This window comes from Equus asinus, chromosome 6, assembly GCF_041296235.1.
Source record: "Equus asinus isolate D_3611 breed Donkey chromosome 6, EquAss-T2T_v2, whole genome shotgun sequence".
Lineage (NCBI taxonomy): Eukaryota > Metazoa > Chordata > Mammalia > Perissodactyla > Equidae > Equus > Equus asinus.
The window spans coordinates 101,233,649-101,254,902 of NC_091795.1; the positions used below are offsets into that span (position 1 = coordinate 101,233,649).

Genomic DNA, 21,254 nt, shown 5'->3' on the forward strand with positions numbered 1-21,254 from the left:
CCCCATCAATGCTCTCTCTGCTCTGCAGACCCCTCCCCCAGAGCACTGTGGGTCTGCCCTCCACTCCTCTAGCCCCCCAGGGCTAGGCAGACTCTCGTTTCAGGGTCCCAGGTCCCTGGAGGAGCCACAGAGGCCCAGGCACGCGGGAATGACCACATGGCCCAGCCTCCCACCCACCAGCTGTGCCGGGAAGGGCCCTGGGGCTCTGGTCCAGGCGTCGCTTCCAGCGTGAACTGGAGCCAGGACTGCGACCTCTCCAGCCTCTCAGGCCCAGGTCCAGCAAAGGGCCCACCTGTGGCTGCAGAGCTGTGCAGAGGCTGTGAAACCTTATTTTACTATAAAAGCTTAACCAGGGCAGTCTGAACTGCTACCTTTAGTCCTCTCGAGGACGAAAAGGAAATGGATGCCGCGTAGGCAAGTGCGCTGAGCCCCCTGGTGCGGGGTGACTAACTGCGTCTTCTGCAGGGTCTGAAATGTCTGTGCGTGAAGGAGAACAGGGCAGGGGGGCTCGTGGGTCGAAGGGATGAGCAGGGCCACGAGCAGCGTTCAGAACAGACCTGCACTTATTTTCGTGGTAGTCAGAAACATATACCATAAAATTTACCATCTTAACCATTTTTAAGTGCACAGTTGAGTGCCATTAATTACACTCACACTGTAGTGCAAGCATCACCAGCTTCCATCCGCGGACCTCTTCTCCTCTTCCCAAACTGAAACTCGGCCTCCGGTAAACACTGACTGGGCGCCCTCCCCAGCCCCCAGCACCCCCATCTGCCCTCTGTCTCCGTGGACTGATGACTTTGGGACCTCATGTGCGGGGCCCACGTGCTACGTGTCCTTTCATGCCTGCCTTATTTCCCTCAGCACAATGTCCTCGTGGTCCATCCGTGTTATAGCCTGTGACAGGATTTCCTTCGTTTTTAAGGCTGAATAATGTCCTATTGTATGTTGACCTGCAGTTTTTATCTGTCGCACAGCTTTCCATGTATTTTATTGGGCAGGCGCAGCATTCCTCGCTGGGCGGGGGCCGCGCAGCGAGGTCTGCACCTCTCTCTCCCCGGGGCCTGTGGCCATCCGGGGCTGACCGGCAACCCTTAGGGCCCTGGTCAGGAGGAGCGTCCCAAGGACACGGGTGGCGCCAAGATGCGGGGCTCCCTGAACCCCCACGTGCTGTGAACACAAAGCGGCTTTTAGAATCGGAAGGAAAGATGAGACTGAAACAGAAATTTCCTGTTTTATTCTCTTTTTTCCCCAAGTTGTGACAACTCATTAGATGACAGAGGATCACCTTCTGATGGTGTCAGCAGATAACAAAGCAGCAGTAAACAGCAGATGAGGCAGGAACGCACACCGTGGCTCCCGGAGCCCCCGGAGCACGCCCACGCCACTTTCCTCTCGCACAGGTCACCCCGGATATTCCGGGACAAGGACGTTCAGAGCCGACAGGAGCTCTGGGCACCCCGAGGCCCCATTTGTCGTGAAATCGTTTCCATCATTTCACAGGGAGTCTGTCAACAGGGGAGGGGCAGTGTGAGGGGACCTCCTCCCGGCCCGTTTCCTGAGCAGAACTGACGGGAAGCACGTGGAGAATGTTCTGTCCTACCTTTAGGACAGGCCCATCTTTCTAGACAAGCAGTGTTCAACGTGAAAAGCGAGTCTTTCAAAACCAGATGCGTCCTCATATAACTAAGGCAAACGTTTCTACTGAGACGTGCTCCTGACACCCAGTGATAAAAAAAAAAAACTGAATTCCTTTTCTTTTCTAATTATAGACAGCACATTTTAAAAACATCGGCCCCCTAGGGCGAATCCACTTCTGCTGTTTCTCGAGCGTTTGAGGGTGACAGGGTCTTCCCGCCGGGCTCATCCCCATCGCTTGTGAAGGCAGCTGTGAGCGCGGGGCCCCACAGGGCTCAGCAGCAGGCCAGGGGGACCCTCCGCGCGCCGGGGCCCACGCCAGGCTCCCAGGCGTGTGTGGTTGAGTGGTCTCGTCACCGTTAGGATGGACGCGGGATAAATCGCAGGAGGAACTAAGTCGAGACTCTCAGGTCGACCCTCCCCCAAATGAGGCCCATGACCAGAGGCGACCCAAATGCCCAGAGGGGAGGAGTCAGGTAATTCTGTACAGCAATTAGAAGGCATTATGGAAAATGCCGATTTTATATATGAGGAGCTGAAGGCCAGATGACACAGGTCAGGAGCACACTCCTCAGTTCCAGCTCATACAAACTGAGGACAATGCTCAGTCCAGCTGGGAGGCCAACACGGCCGGTGCGTGGGGCGTGCAGCCTGTCCCCTCCATTCCACGTTTGGCTCAGGACGGCCACTGTGGGATGGCGAGAAAACACAGCACCCGCCCTCCCCAAGCCCAGGACCTCACATTGAGGACAAATGTTTACACCAAGACCCCACACGTAGGGCAGATCAAATGGGATGAATGCTCAAATCAAGGAAGAGGACACGGTGGGAAAGACAGGTCTTCGACTCAGAGAAATCAGACAGGCATCTTAGGAAACTGAGACCTGTTAGGTACATTCCCAAGGAAACCTCAACCCGCACCCAACCCTCTCTCCTGAGTCCCTGGAGCTGCATCAGTCACTCATTTCGTTCAGCTAACAGTGATGGAGACGCCTTCAACGGCATCCCTGATCACCACATCAGGCTCTGGTTGACAGAGTTGGGTACCACTTCTCTGCCCTTAAGAGAAGAGGAAGACTCTGGGCTGGAGGAGGCTGTGCATAGATAGAAACCACCACGCAGCAGAGGATGGGGTCAGGAAGAGAGGGGGAGGGTTCAGGGCAGACCAGGCTAGACAGACAGGCTCTACCGGGAGGAGACTTGGGCTGCATTTTGAAGAAAGAGATGCCCTTCGCCCTGGGGAAGGATGGTGTATGAGGGGGCTTTAAATGGAACGCCGAGTCTGTGTTTCACACGCCCCATCTTGGCGGCTGCGGAGGGTTTGACGGCACAGGGAGACGGGTGAGCAGCCCCTAGGGACCCAAATGCAAGAGGACGGGCGCTGGGTCCGTGCCATGGTAGCAAAGACGGAAGGTTAGAGAAACGTTCAGGAGTAAAACCAGCAGGGCCAGTGGGTGAAGGCTGCAGGGGACGGGGAGCCAAGCAGGGGAGCAACTGCAAGGACGGTGATGCTGCGAGTCAAGAACATGGGAAAAGAGGTACATTTACACAAAAATGGGCACATTGAACTGTTCAGGCCGCCACAACAACATGCAATAGACGGGGTGGGCTAAGCAACAGAAATTCACTTTCTCACGGTTCTGGAGAATGGAAATCCAGTATCGAGGTTCCGGCAAATCTAGTCAGTGGGAAGCTCCGTCTTCCTGGCTCGGAGACGGCCACCTTCCCAGCATCGTCATGTGGCAGAGAGAGAAACAGCTCTCCAGTGTCTCTTCTTATACTCCTATGAGTTAATCCTGCTGGAGCGAGGCCCCAGCCTCACGGCCTCACTTAATCGTACTCACTTCCTCAGAGGCCCCTTCTCCAAAACCAGCCACACTGGGGGTTAGAGCTTCAGCACAGGCATCTGTGGGACACGTTCAGTCCACAGCAGTGGGGGAAAGACAATTATTTCATTTGAAATACACAGGCTTCAGGTTTTGTGAGATTTTGAAGCAGAAATGTCTGCAGGCAGCTGGAAGTCAGGACAGCGCTCTGGAGAGAGCACTGTAAGAATGAGCAGGAGCTGGGTCAGGACCGGCTCCACAGCCACCCAGGGACCAGGAGCAGAATGAGAAGAGCGGCAGCAAGGACGCATGGGCAACCCCAGCATAGGCGGGCAGGCGGACCAGAGTGAGGCCATGACAGAGACAGGCGTGCGACAGGCAGTGTTTTGAGGGCCCGGGCATCTGGGAGAGGAGAAGGTGGCCACAGGATGGGGTGGCAGAGAGAGAGAGACCCGGGGATTACTGGACTCCAAGTTTAGGAGGGCGGAGACATCAGGAACATGGCAGTCACCTCAGGGAGAGGTCAGAGAAGGCGCCCGATGCCAAAGCAAGACGGAGATGGGCCAGAGGGCTAAGGAAAGGGGTCAAGTGGTGACAGGAGGTTGTGACACCAGAGAACCATAGAGGAGACGAGAGAACAGCACTCAGAGTGACCGTAAGGGCTTGGGAGCAAGGAGGGTGTCACAGGAAGAGAGAGACTGGGCATGTTATTCATCTGAAGGGAAGAAACCGGAGACGGAAGGAAATTAATGACACAGCGCGGGCTCGGGACTTGACGGGGCCAGATCTTAGAGGAGGTGAGAAAACCAAGCACTAGAAGGTCAGGAAAGATGAGTGAGGATGTCAGTGAGGAAATGCTGTGCACACCGGGCTTCCCCAGAGGACGCAGCCACGAGTGAGCGGGCACCTCAGGCAGGCGCCTTGGGGAGGGCGGGAATGCCCTGCTGAGGAGCGAGTGAAAGGCCATGAGCTGAGCGAGATGAGTAATGGGGATGCCGAGGCCTCCAGGAAACCCTGACCCATTACCCGTGACCCGCCGGGGAGGCGTCGTATTTGTCTCCCGCAGCACTCAGCCGTCAGGGCGCAGAGAAGGGAAACAGACCTGCAGCTCTGACGCAGCCCCGGGGGAATGCAGGCGCAGAGGTGACGTGAGGCGTGGCTGGTCCAGAGGATGATGAGAGCAGGGTGCAGGATGGGTAGGGAAGGGCAGAGAAGCTGGGAGGAGGTGACTGGCTGGGAAACCACATCCAGATTCCTAACGTGCACCCACAGGTCTCCTTGACCTGGCCCTGTGCCCTTTCTCCCCTACCCACCTCCACCGCCTCACCTAGCCTCTCTGAGCTGCCAGGACCCCACCCACAGCCTAGTGTTTGACGCCTCCGCCTCCCCGTTACCTAGAATACCCCTTTCTCCACCTCCCCATCTGCCCCGTAAATGCCTTCCGGTCCTTCTAAATAATGTTGCTTAATGCTATTTAGCATTTAGTGTGCACCAAACACCTTTGTATATTAACCCTCTTAATCTTCATAACAACCCAGGGAAATAGGTACCCTAATCATCCGTTTCAAAGATTAGGAATTGAGGCAAAGAGAAGTGAAGTAACTGCTCCAGGTTGTACGGTTTGTCAGTGAGCCAGGGTTCCACCCCAGGCAGCCTGATGCTCCAACCCAGGGCCCCTCTCCTCTGTGCCTCTTCTCGACTCTGATCCTTTTTATCAACTTATTGAAACCGCCCCTGACTTCTCTCTCCAGGAAGCGTGGTCCGTCCCTTTGCGCCCCACCACTGAGTGACTGCAGGGTCTGTCGTGCTCTGTTGTGACTACCTGTGTGTATGCATGGGGACCATTTCTTAGTTCCCGCATGTCCACAGCACCTCGCTCATGCCTGCACATATCAGCGCTGAAGAAATGCTTTTATGCGTCACTGACTCAACACAGTTTTTAAAAGGCTGGTCAGAGTTGTGGTTAAAACAGGGAGCAGCCGTGTTCACTAAATGCAGCTTGAAGCACCTGGATGTCATCAGACACGAATGCTTCACCAGGTGCGAAAGGGCCTGGAGACGCGAGATGCCAGGAGCGTGGTCAGAGGCCTTAGGCGGAAGGACAGGGAAAGAGGAACCCCAGAATGTTCTGCCTGGGTCTGAACTGACTCAGGAGGCGACTGGCCCAACTCCACCTCCTTGCAAAGACCCTCGGCAAGCCTGGGTGGGGATGTCAGGACTCAGGAACACCGTGGGGCCAGCAGAGGCAGGAGAGAGCTGCAGGGCGAGGGGAGGGGATGCGGCTGGAGGGGCGTCTTTACCTGTTGAACCTGCTTGTGTGTGTAAGGATGCTGAACATACATCTCTGCCATCACCCCAATCCCACTCCACTTCAAGGCAGATTAGGAAGATTCTCCAAAATTAAAGTCACGTTCTAACCCTGAAAAATAAATAATCTTAGAAGTCCTATCTTTTCTCATAGGGCTTAACCAAAATAATTTTTTTAAAAAATCACCTCCTAGACACTCTTAAACCTTTTCCACCTGGACCATATGATCTGGTTTATTTATTTTCAGTTCCCCCACTATCTATCATAAATGAGAAGGTAGTCTTTTTTAGAATGTTTATTTTGCTTGCTTCTTCTCAAGAGAATTGTAGTGAAAATAAGTCGTCATACTGAATACTTACCAGGTGAGTTATTTTTGTGATCAATCATCTCATTTAATGTAAGAGCTAGGAAAGGCTAACTGCCATAACAAACACACCCGAAACTGGCCCCAACAGAGCAGATCTTCCCTTCTTGCTCACATAACAGAACTGGCTGGGGAACAGGACAGAAGTACTCTGCCATCTTCAGCACATTTTGCAAGAGTCTGTCTCCATTCCACAACCGGAGGGAGAACAAGAACGTGGAGGATCCACGGCAGAGGAGGAGCACACACCTCCTCCAACTCCTGTGGGCAGAACTCAGTCCATTGTATCACCTAAAGCAAGGGCTCCTGGGAAGTGTAGTCTACCGTGGGATGCTGGGAAATGTAGTCTACCTGTGGGATGCTGGGAAATGTGGTCCACCCGTGGGATGCTGGGAAAGGTAGTCTTCCTCTGGGCTGCTGGGAAAGGACTCCGCCTTTGGGATGCTGGGAGTTGTAGTCTATCTATGGGATTCTGGGAGATGTAGTCTACCTGTGGCATGCTGGGAAATGTAGTCCGCCTGTGGAATGCTGGGGAATGCAGTCCATCCATGGGGTGCTGGGAAATATAGCCCACCCATGGGGTGCTGGGAAACGTAGTTTTTGTGAGCCCAAGAAGAGAAGGAAACGTTTATGCATCCTGCCTCTCTGTGATGTCGAGCTGCCGTCCTTTTTACAAAAACGTGTAAAGTCAACCACACGACCCTGAGATCTGTATGGTTCCCATTTTAGAGCTGAGAAAACTAACTCAAGGAAGACCAGTCACTCACCTTCCCATGCCAGTAAGGAGAAAGCTGGGACTGTCCAGTGTTCTCCATCCATGGGTCACCTTCACCTCACTCACCCGGTACACCTGCAAGACCTAGGACAGGCTTTCACAGTGCAGGTACCCGAGAAACTATCATTAACGAGGGCAGACCTTGTCTCCTAGGTTTCATTTTGGTCTCACAGGATAGCTCACTAGCTGCTCTCCAGGGCTAGACCGGGAAGCAAAGTGGGGCGGACCTGCTCCACCCCAGCCGTCCTCACCCCGTGGAACGCCCACTGCTCTGGGCCGAGCACAGCCGTGTCCATGTCTGCCAGTGAGCGGGACGGGGAGGCCTTCCGCTCCCTCCCATGGCTGAGCTCTTGGCCCCTGTCGCCAAGACCACACCCGCACAGATGGAGGACACTAAAGGAGGTTCGCGTTGTTCTTCTCTCAAGACCTTCTCTGATGATAAACCCAAATTCCACAGCGTCAGGGAGCGAAATACCGCCCGTCCAGCACCTGCGATCCGAGCCGAGGACGAGCCCTGGGGCCTCGCTGCGAGCACTCGGACCCTCGCCCTCCCACGCGGACGCTCCTCCGCCGTCCGGCTCTCTGAGTCCGGTCCTGGTCTGCAGCCCAGAGCGCGGAGGGAGCCGCGGGGCAGAGCCCGGGCGCTCCAGACCCGGCGGTGACTTTCTGTTAAGGCAGCATATGCGAAGCATCCTACTTCACACTAACACGAGAAGAAAGGCCTCCCAGATTCCAGCTCTCTCTGTGACCTGCCGGAGAGGAGGAGCGAGGAGCGAGGGTCCAGGTGGCCCCCTCCAGGAGGAGCAGACGCGCCGAGGGAGATGGGACCCTGCGCTGAGTGGGCTTGGCGGGCTCCTTGGAGGGCACTCCCGGGAACGGCCGCGCCCTCTTCCACGCCGTCCACACTGTTCGGCCGTCTGGCCAGGCTGCCCCGCCGCGGGGGACAGGGAAGGTGCCCCTGTGGTCTGCCCACGGCCTCTTCTCCGGCCCGAGGTCTGGGGTGTTGCCGGAGGGGGCCGCAGGCAGCAGCCACTCTGTGCGAGCTGCAGCCCCCCAAGGAGGGTCGCCGGGACCCTGCCGAGGACCTGACTCTGCGCCTCTGCGCGGCCGGCCTGGGGGCCCGGGGGCCTCCGGCCTGTTGCGCGTCCGTCCACCGGCACCCACCGCCCCGAAGGAGAGAGGAGGCCTCCACCGGCGCCACGGGGAGCCCTCAGCTCCCGCGTCCTCACTGCCTCCGGCCCGCCAGCCTCGAGCTGCCCCCTGGGCACCGGCGGCCACAAGGGAAAGCCTCTGGGGATTTGCATTCGCCGCCCTTCGGGGTCCAGCCTCCCCCGGGTCCTGGTCCCGACGCCCCGGGGGACAGGTCCCCTGTGCACCGCCCTGTGCTGACCGCTGCCCCCAAAAGCGCCTTGCGCTCCACCTCTTCCAATTCATTCTCAGTGGTTTCCTGTTTGAAGATGTTTGAAGATCCAACATCTGTCCCAAACTGCGAACCCCGAAGGGCCGCGAGAAAAGTCGGAAGCCCGGCCTCTGTTCGCCTTCCCGGCCCGACTCAGCCGAGGGTCCCCTGCAGCCTCTGCCGGGGACTGTCACTGCACGTCTCCTCCTGAAGCCCCTCACACGGCCGGCTGCAGCTCGTCTCTCCGCTGGGGGGGCGGCATCAGAGGGTGGGGATGCAGGGTCCGCGGCCTCGGCCCCAAGGAGCAGCGCCCGGACGCGGGGGCATGGGGGGCGCGGGGGGCGCGGTGCCGCCGTCTTCACCGCTTTCCGAGGAGTCTCCTGCCAGCTCTCCAACGTCCCATGGACGCAGGGGCTGGAGACAACGCCCGGTGGTCATCTCGGCCCCCACGGGTGGGCGCCCTCCGCTAGGGTCAAGGTTCAGATCAGGCGTGAGCGGCGCCCCGAGCTCGCAGCCCCTCCACGCTCCCTCGGGGTCTTGGCAGGAGTCAGTTCCTGGGGTCGGCGGACTGCGGCCCCTTCTTCTTGCTGCGGGCGGCCCTCGGGGGCAGAGTCGCCCTCGGGTGCTGGCCCCTCAGCCCCTCCCTGAGTGGCAGCCGCTCCCTCAGGCGGCAGGGGCACCTCCTCCAGCGTCCAGGGCTGAGCTTCCCGCAGGGCCCCCTGGTCACCGAGTGACCGCCCGTCGCACGCACCCCTCGCTCCAGGGGCGGGGGCGGATCCTGCGCGCCCTTGGGCTCGGCCTCCCACGGTCGCCGTCGTGGCCACCAGGCCGGGGTCTCGGGAGAAACAAAACCCTCAGCGCCGCCTCTCCCCCGGGAAAGAGCCTGTTGTAATTCCACGGGAAAGACCGACGGACAAGCCAAAACTCAACCGTGCGGACAACGAGGTCCTTTTTATCTCCAGTAAACAGGGGAGGAAACTGATCCCTTCAAAGACTTCAGGTCCGGTCTGTGATCTAATCTGAATTACAAACTCGGTGTAAAACGCGCGCACACGCGCACACGCACGTGCAAAGGCTTCGAAGCTTCGTGGTCAGTGGGGGCAGCTCCGACCCCAGATCTTTTCACTCCTCTGATCATTTCTGATCAGCACAACATCACCTAGATTGTAAGCAAATAATGGTTCTCAACAATGTGGCAATTTTTAAAACGTGACTGTACTACATATAAATTGTACAAGTCTGTTTTCTGTAACTGAGCTGGTTTCTGTTCTGTGCTCACCGTGGACAAGGACTTGCTCCGGGGGACCCAGCGCCTCTGCTGTCTGCTCCCTGGGCAGTGGGCAGCCCCGAGGCTCCCGGCTCCTGTCCTGTCTGGTCTGATGTCAGCCCCCGGCCAGCCCCTTGTCTCCCAGTGTCCTGCCAGCTTCCTCAGCTTCTGGGCTGTCTGCAGGGTGGAGGGGCCTCTGGGGTCCCCCTGAGGTGCTGTTCTGGAGGGGTGAGGTAGGGGAGCTCGCACCTGTGGCCCTTTCTCTTCTGCGGCTCCTCCTCTTGCGGAGACACAAGGGGACCCTGGGGCCTCCCCTTCAACCCGCCGGTGTCTCCGCTCTCCTTGTTCCTCCCTCTCCCTCCTCCTTCTTCTGCTCCGGGAACCTTGACCTCGTTGGACAGATTCCTCCAGATCTGTGGTGTAGACACCGACTTCTCTCCGACCCTGGGCCTGGCGTCCACGACACTCAACCGTGAAACGCAAACCCTTTTTCTGGCTTCAGCCCCAGGAACAGGTTCCTTCGCAGCAGATGCTTCTCGTTCCAGCAAAAATGGTGGGAAAATACATAGGAAGACATAAACGAGTGAGCTGAGATCCTCTGCCCATCACGTTCCGCAGCCCCAAGGAGTCCCCGCTCCCCGTGCATCTGCCCAGCCCCTCTCAGGGGGACCGACCCCCATGCAGCCAAGCGGGCAGCCCACGGCACCCACAGACGCCCAGGCCAGAGCTGTCCTGCCCAGGGTCATGGTCCCCATGGCCACGCGTGAGGCTGACAGGCGCTGAGGCCCCGTCCCTGCGGCAGAGGGGCTGTGGTATAACGTCGCCTGATTCGGTTGACATGAGCTTACCTGGAGTGGCCATGCAGGTGGCTCCCACAGGGACGCACAGTCTGAGCGGTTCCTGAAGCTGCAGCCATGGGCATCCTGTGGGCCCCACCCGTGAGCTCCGGGTCAGCCGGCCACCCCAGCCGCCTCTGGGGTCACCCACACTCCTGCCACACGGCCGCCATGCCTCCTCCGGAGCAGGACCCCGAGGGAGGACAAGTGGGCCGTCGGGGCAAGCCGGGTGAAGACAGGTCCCCACCTTCCCACCACTGCAGCCCCGTGGGGAGGCCGCCCAGGACTCCCTCCTGAGTCTGTGGCCTCAGGGTCTCCTCGACTGTCCGTCATCTTCCCTCCCACGTGTCATTGCAGCTTGAGCAAACTCACGGTAAATCTCTGTCCACGGAAGAGCATGGTCGCATGGCAGAAGCAACAGAAATCCTATAGGAAATGGGGGGACGTCTGGGCCAGGAACCCAAACTAGTAACAACCACGATGGTGTCAGTTTCCTGAGCTGCCATGACAAAGACCACGAATGGGTGACGTAAGACCACACGGATTTGTTCTCACAGTTCTGGAGGCCAGAATCGGAAATCAAGACCCAGGCAGGGCCGCGCCCCCTCTGAAGGCTCGAGGGGACGCCCCTCCCTGCTTCTCCCAGCTTCTGGTGCCGCATCCTCAGGGTCCCTGGGCTGGTGGGCGCGTCCCCCCGTCTCTGCCCCATCGCCACGTGGCTCCTCCTCCTGTGTATGTGTTTCCTCCTCTTCTGAGGGCGCCAGTCACCAGATTAGGCCACTCTGATCCAGTGTGGCTTCATCTTGACCTGATTTCCGCATAAGGCCTATTCACGGTTCCGTGAGTGATGACGCCCACAAATCTTTTTGGGGGGCTCAATCAACCCGCAGCAATGATTGACACTAAATTTAGCTCTGAGTTCCCCGAGCGAAAGGGGAGAGAAAAGGAGCAGCAGCTTCTGCGTTGTCTGTCAGGACGGGGCTCAGCGGTCAGCAGCAGAAAACGCACGGGGGGCTGGCGAGACCCACCTTCTTCATCACAGAAGCACGCGGGGCGCCAGGGCCCGACTCCGCGCCTGACACGGGGAGCTCCCGTCTCAGGCTCTCCTTTTGTCCCGGACGCAGAGCGGCTCCCTCGTTAAGGACACTCCACACGGAAAGACGCCCTACATCCCCCCATCCTTGAGGGGAGAGACCCCCAAATACTATGGCCATTCCCTGTGGTCCATACTATGGACCACACCTGGCCGGGCGAGGCTCCTGGGGCCTCTCACACGGGGGTTATCATTGAGGAAGAGGAAATGGGTACTGCATTCCCAGCCCTGGCCCTCTTCACCCAGCAGAAAGGGGAGCTCAGTACAGGGACCTAGAACACGAGAGTGGGCCGCTGCACTGACACAGGAATTTTGGGTGGAATGGCAAGCCCAGCCCCCTCACGACCTCAAAGTGGCTGCTGGCTCTCTGCACTCTGCATTCTCCTCCACCCCAGCCCATCAGACAAGAGGGGGGCCTCCTCTGGAAATGAGCGGATCCAAGAGACAGGCCTGCCACGACCAATATTTGGGAAATGTGAACAGACAGCCAAGGAGCACCAGCCACTTAAGGAGAGCACGCAGTAACATAACAGAAAGCACAGTGAACACACTTAAAAAGGGAAGAAAAGCTCCGAAAAAACAGACATTTCTGGAAAGAGAAGAAATATTTTTTTAAAAAACTATGATTTGTCATCAGACAGAAAAGGAGAAAAGTAAGAGTATTATAATTTATTATATTCGTAATCCAAGAAACAAAAAACTGGATAAGTGAAATAAACAATTCAGTTGAAGTTTAGAATATAAAGTTGAGGAAATCTCCTTTAAATTATACAGAGAAGAGAAAAGAAGATGAAAATATTTTTCATAAAATAGAGAATTCATGAGGTTTAGTGACCAACTAATAGGAGATTCTGAAAAAGAGAAGAGAGAAAATGGAAGACAGAAAATTGTCAAAGGAAAAATACAAGAAAAATTGCAGGGCAGCAAAGGTCTTGAGCTTTTGAGGAGATCTTGAGAGTTTTGAGAAGTTTCGGTAGCTTGAGAGCTTGCATTCCTGAGTTCTGAGGACGGCCTCACTGAGGATGAGAAGGCACATGTCAGTCAAGGACCCAGAGAAACAGCCAAGCAGCAGCCTGGGGGCGGCAGTAGGGGCAGCCACGGGACCTGTGGACCACGTGGACCAGCATTCCCCAGCGCCCCAGGCTGTTACATGTCACTGTCAGCCCAGCCAATGCAGAGCCCTGCCCTCTGGCCGCAGACACAGTATTAAGCGTCTGCTCTCCAGCAGAGACCGCGAAGGGAAAGACCCAGAGAGCAGACACGTCGCAGTCCTGCAGGCCTGTGTTCATTCATTCACGCGGCAACATTACTGAGTGCCCTCAAGTTCAGCAAGGAGTGTTAGGCCTGAAAAGGGGTTCATGACAGAACAGCTGTGGTCCTTACCGGGTACACGTGAAAGACCCCCCATGCCCCCCATCCTTGAGGGAAGAGGCCTCCAAATACTGTGAAACCTGATGGCCTGGACCCAGACACTCACAAAAGCCTACTTTGCCCATAACACCTCCAAAATGCCGCAGGTTGAGGGGGAAACAAGAAAGAGAAACAGGCACTTGGGCAGCCTGCTGGTCCCTGGCTCGACCCGCACACGCTGGTTGACTTGGTGGGACCCCGCGAGCTGTAGGCCCCGAAGGCTTGCCTGTCGACCGTGTGAGGCCCAGCTCCTGCTCCAAACACTTCCCTCTGTCCGTGGCTCCCAGGATGCGCTGCTCCGCACAGAGGAGGGGGTTGACTCAGAATACATTCGGGGAAGAAACTCCAAATCTGAGCTAGCAGAGATTTGATAAATAACCAGAGGCAGAAATTTCTTGAGCTCAGAGGACACCCTCTGCCCCCTCTGGACACATGCCCCTGGGGTCCCTTGTGAAACCACGGAGTCCCGGGAGGCAAATTCAAAGCCGGCTGCTCTGGTGGGCAGATGGTGCGCACTTTGATGCTAAGGCGGGGAGGCCGCTGCTGCGCCATCGACGTCTGCTTACGGGACGACACCCTGGTGGGAAGAGTCAGCACAGCACTGTAACAGGGAATTGTGTGTGTGCTGTGCATGGAGCGCATCACACCTCGTAGGAGTCATTCATGCTGATGGGATCATAATAGCGACCGTGAATAGTGAAGAGCAAAATGAATGAGGACTCTCAATAGCACAAACCGGTGTAAAGGGAGCTGCTGGCACCTGGATGAACGTGTCTCCGGGACGGGCCTGAGTCTCAGACAGGACGGTCCCAGCCCCCGTCTGGGTTCTTTGGTCCTGAATTCTCTGCCTCCCAGCCACTCTCGGCAAGAAACAGTCTGAACACACCCCCGACCTGCTCTCAGATTACTTATTTTCCTTCCCAATGAACCCTCCTCCTCCCAACGTCTCTTGAACCACGTCTCCCCGGAATTTTTACTTGTTTAGGTATTTTCAGCTGTGATGTTCTCCTGCAGGAGGTCCCTTTGGGGCCAATGTCCTATAAAAACGTCAGGCCTCCGGTCTCCTTCTAAAGCGCTTGCCTGGAACGCTCCCCGGAATTCCCGGGGCGCCGGGGCCCGGGGCGGCCAGCGCCGCGCTGGAGCGGAGCCTGCTGACTGTTTGCTGCCCGGAGCGTCCCAGACCTGAGGCTTCTCGGCTCCCGCGTGCGCTCCGAGCAGCCGGGTTTCCACTAAAGAGGGTCCGCAGCGGCCCGCGGGGTCTGCACGTCAGGCTCCACTCCCACCGCGCGAGACCGCCCGGGTCGCTCTCCCTGAGACGGGGACCAGCTCGGACCCCGGGACCCCCGCCCCCAGCGGGTGAGGCTGGGAGAGCCGCCGCCAGACGGCGCTGGACCCGCGGCCGCGGCGATGCAGTTGGGGACCGAGGCCCGAGGCCGAGCGCGCGGGTCCGCGTCTGCACAGAGCGCGGCTCCCGCGGCTGCCTTCGGGTCCTGATGCGGTTCCCGGCTGCGGCCGAGGGCTCCGGCCCCGAACGATGCTGTCGCGGCCGCTCCCAGCTGGCAGCCTCGCTAACTGAGGACCAAGAGAAGCCACGCAGGATGGAGTCGGTTCTGAACCTCTGCGTGGGTCCGAGAATCCGTGTCTACGCGGTCTCCAGGTCCTCCCGCTGCCCGTCCCGGGCGGGAACCTGCAGTCTGGTGGCGCCGGGGACGCCCCTGCGGCTCCGCGGCTCTGCTTTTCTGAGCCTCCCACTTCGTCCTCCCCTCCATCACTGTCCCGTATGTGCCTCTGGCCGCCTTATTTTCGGGGTCGGAACTCGGGGTGGGGCCACTGTGGCAGCACCCCATCCATGAGTGTTCCCGGAAGGCCTGCAGGTGCCTGGCGGGGCCTCGAGGAACAGCCCTGCGATGGGGGGAAACCGGGAAGGATGACGGGGGATCGAAACTAACCCAGGTCGAGGGTCGAGGCTCCAGGGCATCTGGGGTCAGAGCGGAAGGGGCTCAGCCAGGACCCCCGCCGGGCCCTGTTTTGTAACAAGCAGTGAAGAGGAATCAGGAGGCCGGCAGCGCAGAGCCGGGGAGCAAGCTGTGCCACGGGCATCCCCGCAGCCATGGGGGGAGCCGCCCAGTGCCGGGCCCAGGGAGGATGGCGCTCTGCAGAGGGCCCCGGGGCTCAGGGCACCGGGAGATGGCTTGGGCCGGGGGAACTCCTCCGGAGAAACCGCGTGTTCTAGCATGGGTGGCGGCTATGAGTTTCCAGGGTGCCTCCAGTGTGCGGTGCTGATGAGCTGAGGGGAGCCAGCCCGAGGCCGCGGGGCCACCAAAGGGCAATCACAGGTCACTTTGGCGGCAGGGAGAAGGGGAAGGAGTTCTGAGGGACACTCGGCTCAGAACACAGCTGTGAGGCTGGTCACAGGGTGGACAGCGATGACGAGGAGGCTGGCCTTGGGGCACCAGCGTAGAACCCCCTTAGGAGAATGACTCTGCTCCTGGGGAGCCCCTCAGGGCCTTCCTGCCCCCACCCCACCCGCCTGCCATCAGGATCCCAGAGCCTCTGTTTCCTGGGGTTTTCTGGGGAGCTGACCTCAGGGAAGGGAGAAGACAGGGCCTGGGGCTGGTGGCGCCCCACTGGGTTGAAGCCCCGTGCCGCTTTCCCCGTAAGTCTAGAGGCGCTGTCAGCAAACAGCTCACTCCAGCGAGGTTCTGGGAAGAGCAACAGACACAGTGGCCACTGAGCATCGCAGGGATGTTCAAGAACAGAGCCAGATGCCAGCAGCCCAGCAAGGTCACGTCAGAGACACTGCAGTGTGAATGGTAAAGGACGGTGAAAATGTCTGTTGTACAAGATAGTTTTCCCTGCAAACAACTGTAACATCCCCATCAGAAAGTATTTTAGAAAAATGTCTGAAGAGATGTTTAGAAATCCTCATTATATTAATGTAACATTGAACAGTGGTTTCTAGTAACAATATAATCTACGCCGTCACTGGGTATGGGATGGGTGTTGAGGTGGATAAACCCCTAGCCTGGCGTCACTGTGCTATGGATGGGGCCCACGGAGCACTGAATATACGGATGAAATACAAAATTATGCATGTGTGAAATAAATACATAAATTACTCTACACAAACGATTTTTCATTTCATCCGTATATGAAGTGCCAGGTGGACCCTGACCACCAGTGCAGAGGGTCCTCCGGTGGGGATCCTTTGGATGATAGCTGGGGTGAGTGGTGAGAGGTGAAAGGTGAGGGCTGAAAGGTGAGGGGTGAGGCAGGCATGGTGGGGCCCAGACTTGGGCTCCGTGAAGGTGCTCAGGATGAGAACGTTGTCCTCAATACGTCCACAGCAAGAAAGGAAAGAGGAGAGCCTCCTGTGCACGTCTCCAGAGGCCTCGGCCCAGTTCCAGCGCAGAGCGCACGTGGGCGGAGGGACAGCTGTGGGCACAGACAGGAGATAGCGGGCAGCTTGAAGCCGCACCTCTGGCACTAGCTTTAGAGCATTCAGTGAGATATTGACTTTAAACCTCTCTTTTTATGCCTGGGATTACTGCAGAATAACTCCCGTGTGGCGGGAGGGGAACAGAGGGACCGGGATGTGCCGAGACAGTGATGGAATCTGCATGTGAGCTCGTTATCCCGACCCTTTTACTTTTGTTTGTTTGAATTAAGTTTTGAATTCAACCCTTGTGTAAATTTGACACTTTCCGTAGTAAAAAGTTTTTTAAAACAGGTAGTCACTCCATAAAATACCAAACAGCCCTAAAGACCCACAGTGAAGGGCACATCTCCCTCCAGCCCTGGGGCCCCAGAGCTGGGCCCTCACCCAAGGCCGCCTGCAGCCTGGGCTCCCTTGTGTCGGGCACTGATGTCTGAGAACCACAGATGGGCACATCCACCCCGTGCACAGCGGGCCGAACTGTGTTCCTCGGTCTGGCTGTTTTTCCCATTTGCGACGGCCCTTTGCTGGCGAGTGGCCTCATGAAATGACGCGGGACATGCCTGGCTCGTCACCCTTTCTGTGCAGGGCTTGGGGCCTCTGGAGAGCCGAGACTCACACCATCTCCTGTCTTCTTGTCCTCAGTTTGTCGGGATGCCCGAGAGCCACGTCGGCCATGAAGAAGGCGAAGCTGTCAGGAGAGCAGATGCTGACCATCCGACAGCGGGCCAGCAACGGTAACCGCCATCCCCCGTCCCTCGCTGCTCAGGGGCAGGCAGCAACCACACCCTCGTGTCCTCCGGCCTAGCTGGAGCCCAAACAGTTATGGCTGGCCTTTCAAAGGCAGTGGAGGCGAAGTCAGTTTTTGCCCCACCTGTAAAGCCAACCCCTGACTTTACCTCCCACCAGAACACAAGCCCAAGTCCAGGGTGTGCTCTCCAGAGTCCATGTGGCTCCTCCAGGGCCTCCTCATAGAGGGGCAGAATCAGGGGTCCCTCAGGCCACAAAGCAGACACGGCCCCCGCCCGCTTTCCCCTGCTCCCCCTTCCCTCCCGGCTCTCAGGGCCTGATGTTCTGGAGTCCTTCTGCCTGCCTCTCTGCCTCACCCGCACGCATCTTGTGTAGAAAGTTCTAGGGGGCCGATGAGAGGCCGCAGAGAAGCCTGCAGGGCGAGGACAGCACACAGCCCTGGGGCCGTCTCACGGTCCCCGTATCCGTGAATTCGCCTGCTCACTAAAATTTATCTGTAACTCCAAAATCCACACTCGCAGCACATCCCAGGCCCCTCGCGGAAGTGAGCAGAGCCGAGAGAAATTCGAGTCTGGCCTGCTGCGTGCTCCCAGCCGAGGTGGAGCGAGGCGGCACTCGCCTGCTTGTTGCAGCCCATCCGCCAACAAGGGTCCCTCAGTGCTGCATGTATCCCACTTCTGTGCTTTTGCGTTTAGGAGCCCCCAGGCCTCGTGCTGTCTAGGTCCCTAAGGGAGGCTGCCAGGCGCCTCGGGGAGAGGACGTGTGTGGAAGAAGCTGCCTTTAGCCTGAGCTAGTGCTGCTGCCATGAGTTCACGTTAGCGAACCGACAACGTACATTAAAAAGGTGTCTTTAGACAAAACACACGCAAAACACGCCTCCGTGGGGATCAGTTGACAAAACCACTGCGACCAGAGGCTTGCAAGGGGCCGGCAGGTCCCCCAGAAGCAACGGTTCCATGTTCACTCGCCCCATGTGTGCGGTGACTTTGTAGGACAGACTCCTGAGTAAGGAGAGCTGGGTGTGATGTGTAACCGCTCAGCAAACCGGCCACCCTGAAGGCAGGGGCCGGCCTCCTGCTCAGCCCCTCAGGACTTCGGGACCAGCGGGCTTGGGCAGAGCGAGAGTTATGGTGAAACTGGGGAGCAAGGCGCTCGCCTGACTCTGTGTTCCGCGAAGGAACCAGCACGGCGAAATGAGGGTCCCTCCTGGCCGGAAGTCCCCTCAACCATCACAGATAGACACGACCTATAACTCTGGCCCTGGGGAAGAGCCCAGCCCTCCCAGGCTGGGGCTTTGTCCTCCACCAGGGACCCACTGATGAGGAGACAGACCGGGAGGAGCTCCCTCGTGAGTAGGTGCACAGGCCTGGGCCATGGTCCGGAGGCTTCCGCAGGACATTTGACCCTTCATTTGAGGCCCTGAGGACGGCGTGAGAGACTCAGCGTGCACCTGCCTACACGAAACGTTCCTTATGTGCGGCCCCTCATTTCCTGGGAAGGTAGTCGAGGTCACCGTATTCATCTCTGGAAGGCTTGGTTTCCGCGGGCCCAGCTCTCTGCCTCCCACTTCTGTCCTGCACACGGTCAGGAGCCAGAGAAGTGGAGATTGGTCACACAGCGCACCGACCTCCGCAAGTTCTCAGCCTGCCTGCAGTCCCAGCCGCCGGCCTGGGGAAGCCTGTTTTGAGACACTAGGATCACCATCGTCTCTTCTCTCTCGGCCATCGAAGGCTGGTGCTCATTGCCAGGAAGAAAGCAACATTACTGAACTCTTTCCAAAACATTTAGTGTGACATTTCACCCCCAAAACAACTCTGGCGTTAGAGTGAAAATCCTTAGACACGTTTACCTGAGTTTCTATCCGTTTATGACTTGCTAATGAAGGCAGTGGTAGTTAGACAGAGGCCTGGTGCAAAGTAAACAAGAAGGAAAGTAAGAAAGCACATTGGGAGAGTGGATCTGCAAACCCCGAGGAGGAGCCATGACTGTGCTGGGCTGGGCCGCAGGCAGGGCGTCCGCAGGGCTGGCGTCTCTATGTCATTCACCGTCGCCTTACCAGGGGCATCCAAACTCAGAGTCCGCTTTCTGTAGCCACCAGACACAGCTGTTAGTGAGAAAGCCTAGTGCCCTCTTGAAGAGGTGGCAGTCAGCGTGGGCTGTTCCTGTTCTCTGGAGGAGCCAGCGACCGGCTTCATCCTGGCTGGGCCCCCGGCGCAGGGCACGGCTCTGGTCCGCCGGGGTCGCCAGGCTGGGGTTGCCATCGCCCATTTCTCTGCATCTGAACAGAGCTCATGCGGTTCTCGGCGTCAGGGCAGAAACAGCTCTTCCTGCTGTAGGCTCTATTACACGCACGTCCACAGGTGAGGACCCTGGGAAGCCCCAGGTCGCCCGGAGAATAAGTGGCAGCAGGTCAGACCCGGGTCTCCCCAAGCCCGAGTCCTTGCTGGAGCCTGGGGCCCTCGGTCCTCCTGGTCCTCACCTGTCGGGGCCCCTTTTGTGCCAGGACCGGACATTGCTCCTAAACCGCAGAGCACACTTCTCTCTGTGAGAAGGCTGTGGTGCAGGATGCAGATAACCAGCCATCGTATCTGCATCTGTGTGGCTAACTAGATGACGAGATGGGGGAATTTTCTGCTGTTTTTCAGGGCACAGAAGTGTGGATATCCCGTTTCCCACTGCACTTGTACCTTGAAAATCAAAAGATCCGGCTCTGATGTTGCCTTAGCTGTATGTGTGGAGGAGACAATCTCTCTTCCTCTCTCTTCTTGAACATCGAGGGTATAAAACCTCATCCCAGCTCACTCTTACGCCGTCATGTGTGACACATGAGCCCGGAAGCTTCCCTCCCTTGGTGCCCTTGTCTGGAGCCCCAGGAGCGCTGAGGTCTCAAGGAGACAATCTTGAGGTTCCGTAGCTGACCCTGCCAAGGCGCTTCCTGTCTTGGGATTCCAGCTCTTTCTCTCCAGCACTTAAATGAATAAGAAGGAGCTGTTCTCAATGTCCTTGAAGCTCCCTTCCAGCCCTAAAATCCTTTTTCTCAAGTTAAGAGAAGAGTCTGCGCTCATCTCTTCCCAACAAGATTGTCATTATTCTCCTCATCCCGCTGAACGATCTCGTGTAGTCAGTCAGCATTCAGCCCCCTCCAGGCAGCCGTGTACCGAGACTTAAAGCTCACTGCTGGCCTGTCGGCATCTTTGCCGGGGGTCCCCTGGCTTCCCTGCTTTTTGGCCAAATCTTCAGGAGAGAAGGAAATGAGATCATTTTCTCTATCATCATAGAATACTGGAAGCTGAGGGGAGGAGCTCTGACATTACGGACGAGGAGATGCTGCTCCCTGTCCAGGCCAGTCCTTCACCCAGGCAGCACCCTACCTGAGAGGGAGCAGGCCCGCCTGCAGAACTTAGTCAGAAAGTTTAGTTCCCACTCAGCCCGGCAGCGGGGCCAGGTGCTGTGTGCCACCCAGGACACGGGCACCAACAAGTACGAGGCAGCTGCCTTCCCGGGCCACCCCCATGTGGGCCTAAGGGACCGGGGTCTTTGCACCTGGGTCTGGCAAGCTCTTCTCTCTAGAAATGGGCGTCACACAGAGGCACATGAGCCTGGGGCTCTCGGGTTTGTCCTGGGGGTGAGTGGACACAGATTGCTTTAAGGAAATTAGTTTCTAGACCCTCAAATTCCACATGAGTCTCTCCAGAATCTAGTGGACTGAGACTCTGCCTATCATCATCTGCCAGCTCTTTCCCCATCCCTTGTGTCGCCACCTACCTTCTCCACCTTCACAGAAGAAAGGCTACTCCTGAGTCCTGGAGCAAGACATTTGCATGCACCTAACAAGGGAGGGCTCACAAATGCTGGGCTCCTGAGGGCGCATCCCAGGAGGGCAGGAGGGCAGGAGGACAGGGCCAGAGAGCTCCAGGGAGAAATACGCAGGCACTGGGCTTCCTATTTCATCCAGGCAAAAACTCGCATCTTCATCCACCCGTCCGTCCATCCATCCATCCATCCATCCATCCATCCATCCATCCATCCATTCACCCATCCGTCTATCCATCCATCCACCTATCCGTCTATCCACCCGTCCACCCATTGCTCCTAGAATAAGAACTAGAGATGGAAAGGTCATCATGGAACCCTTGCCCATACTTTTATTGG

At 57.6% G+C, this 21,254-nt stretch overlaps 1 protein-coding gene across 25 annotated transcripts in view; it reads left to right on the forward strand.

The window, feature by feature from the left end:
* MYT1L (myelin transcription factor 1 like) overlaps nucleotides 1–21,254 on the forward strand; it is a 451,359-nt gene that overhangs the window by 417,865 nt on the left and 12,240 nt on the right. For all 25 annotated transcript variants that reach the window (XM_070512674.1, XM_070512676.1, XM_070512678.1 and 22 more), the window contains one exon: nucleotides 16,998–17,089. In XM_070512674.1, coding sequence (XP_070368775.1) covers nucleotides 16,998–17,089 — 92 coding nt within the window. The remainder of the gene's footprint in view (nucleotides 1–16,997; nucleotides 17,090–21,254) is intronic.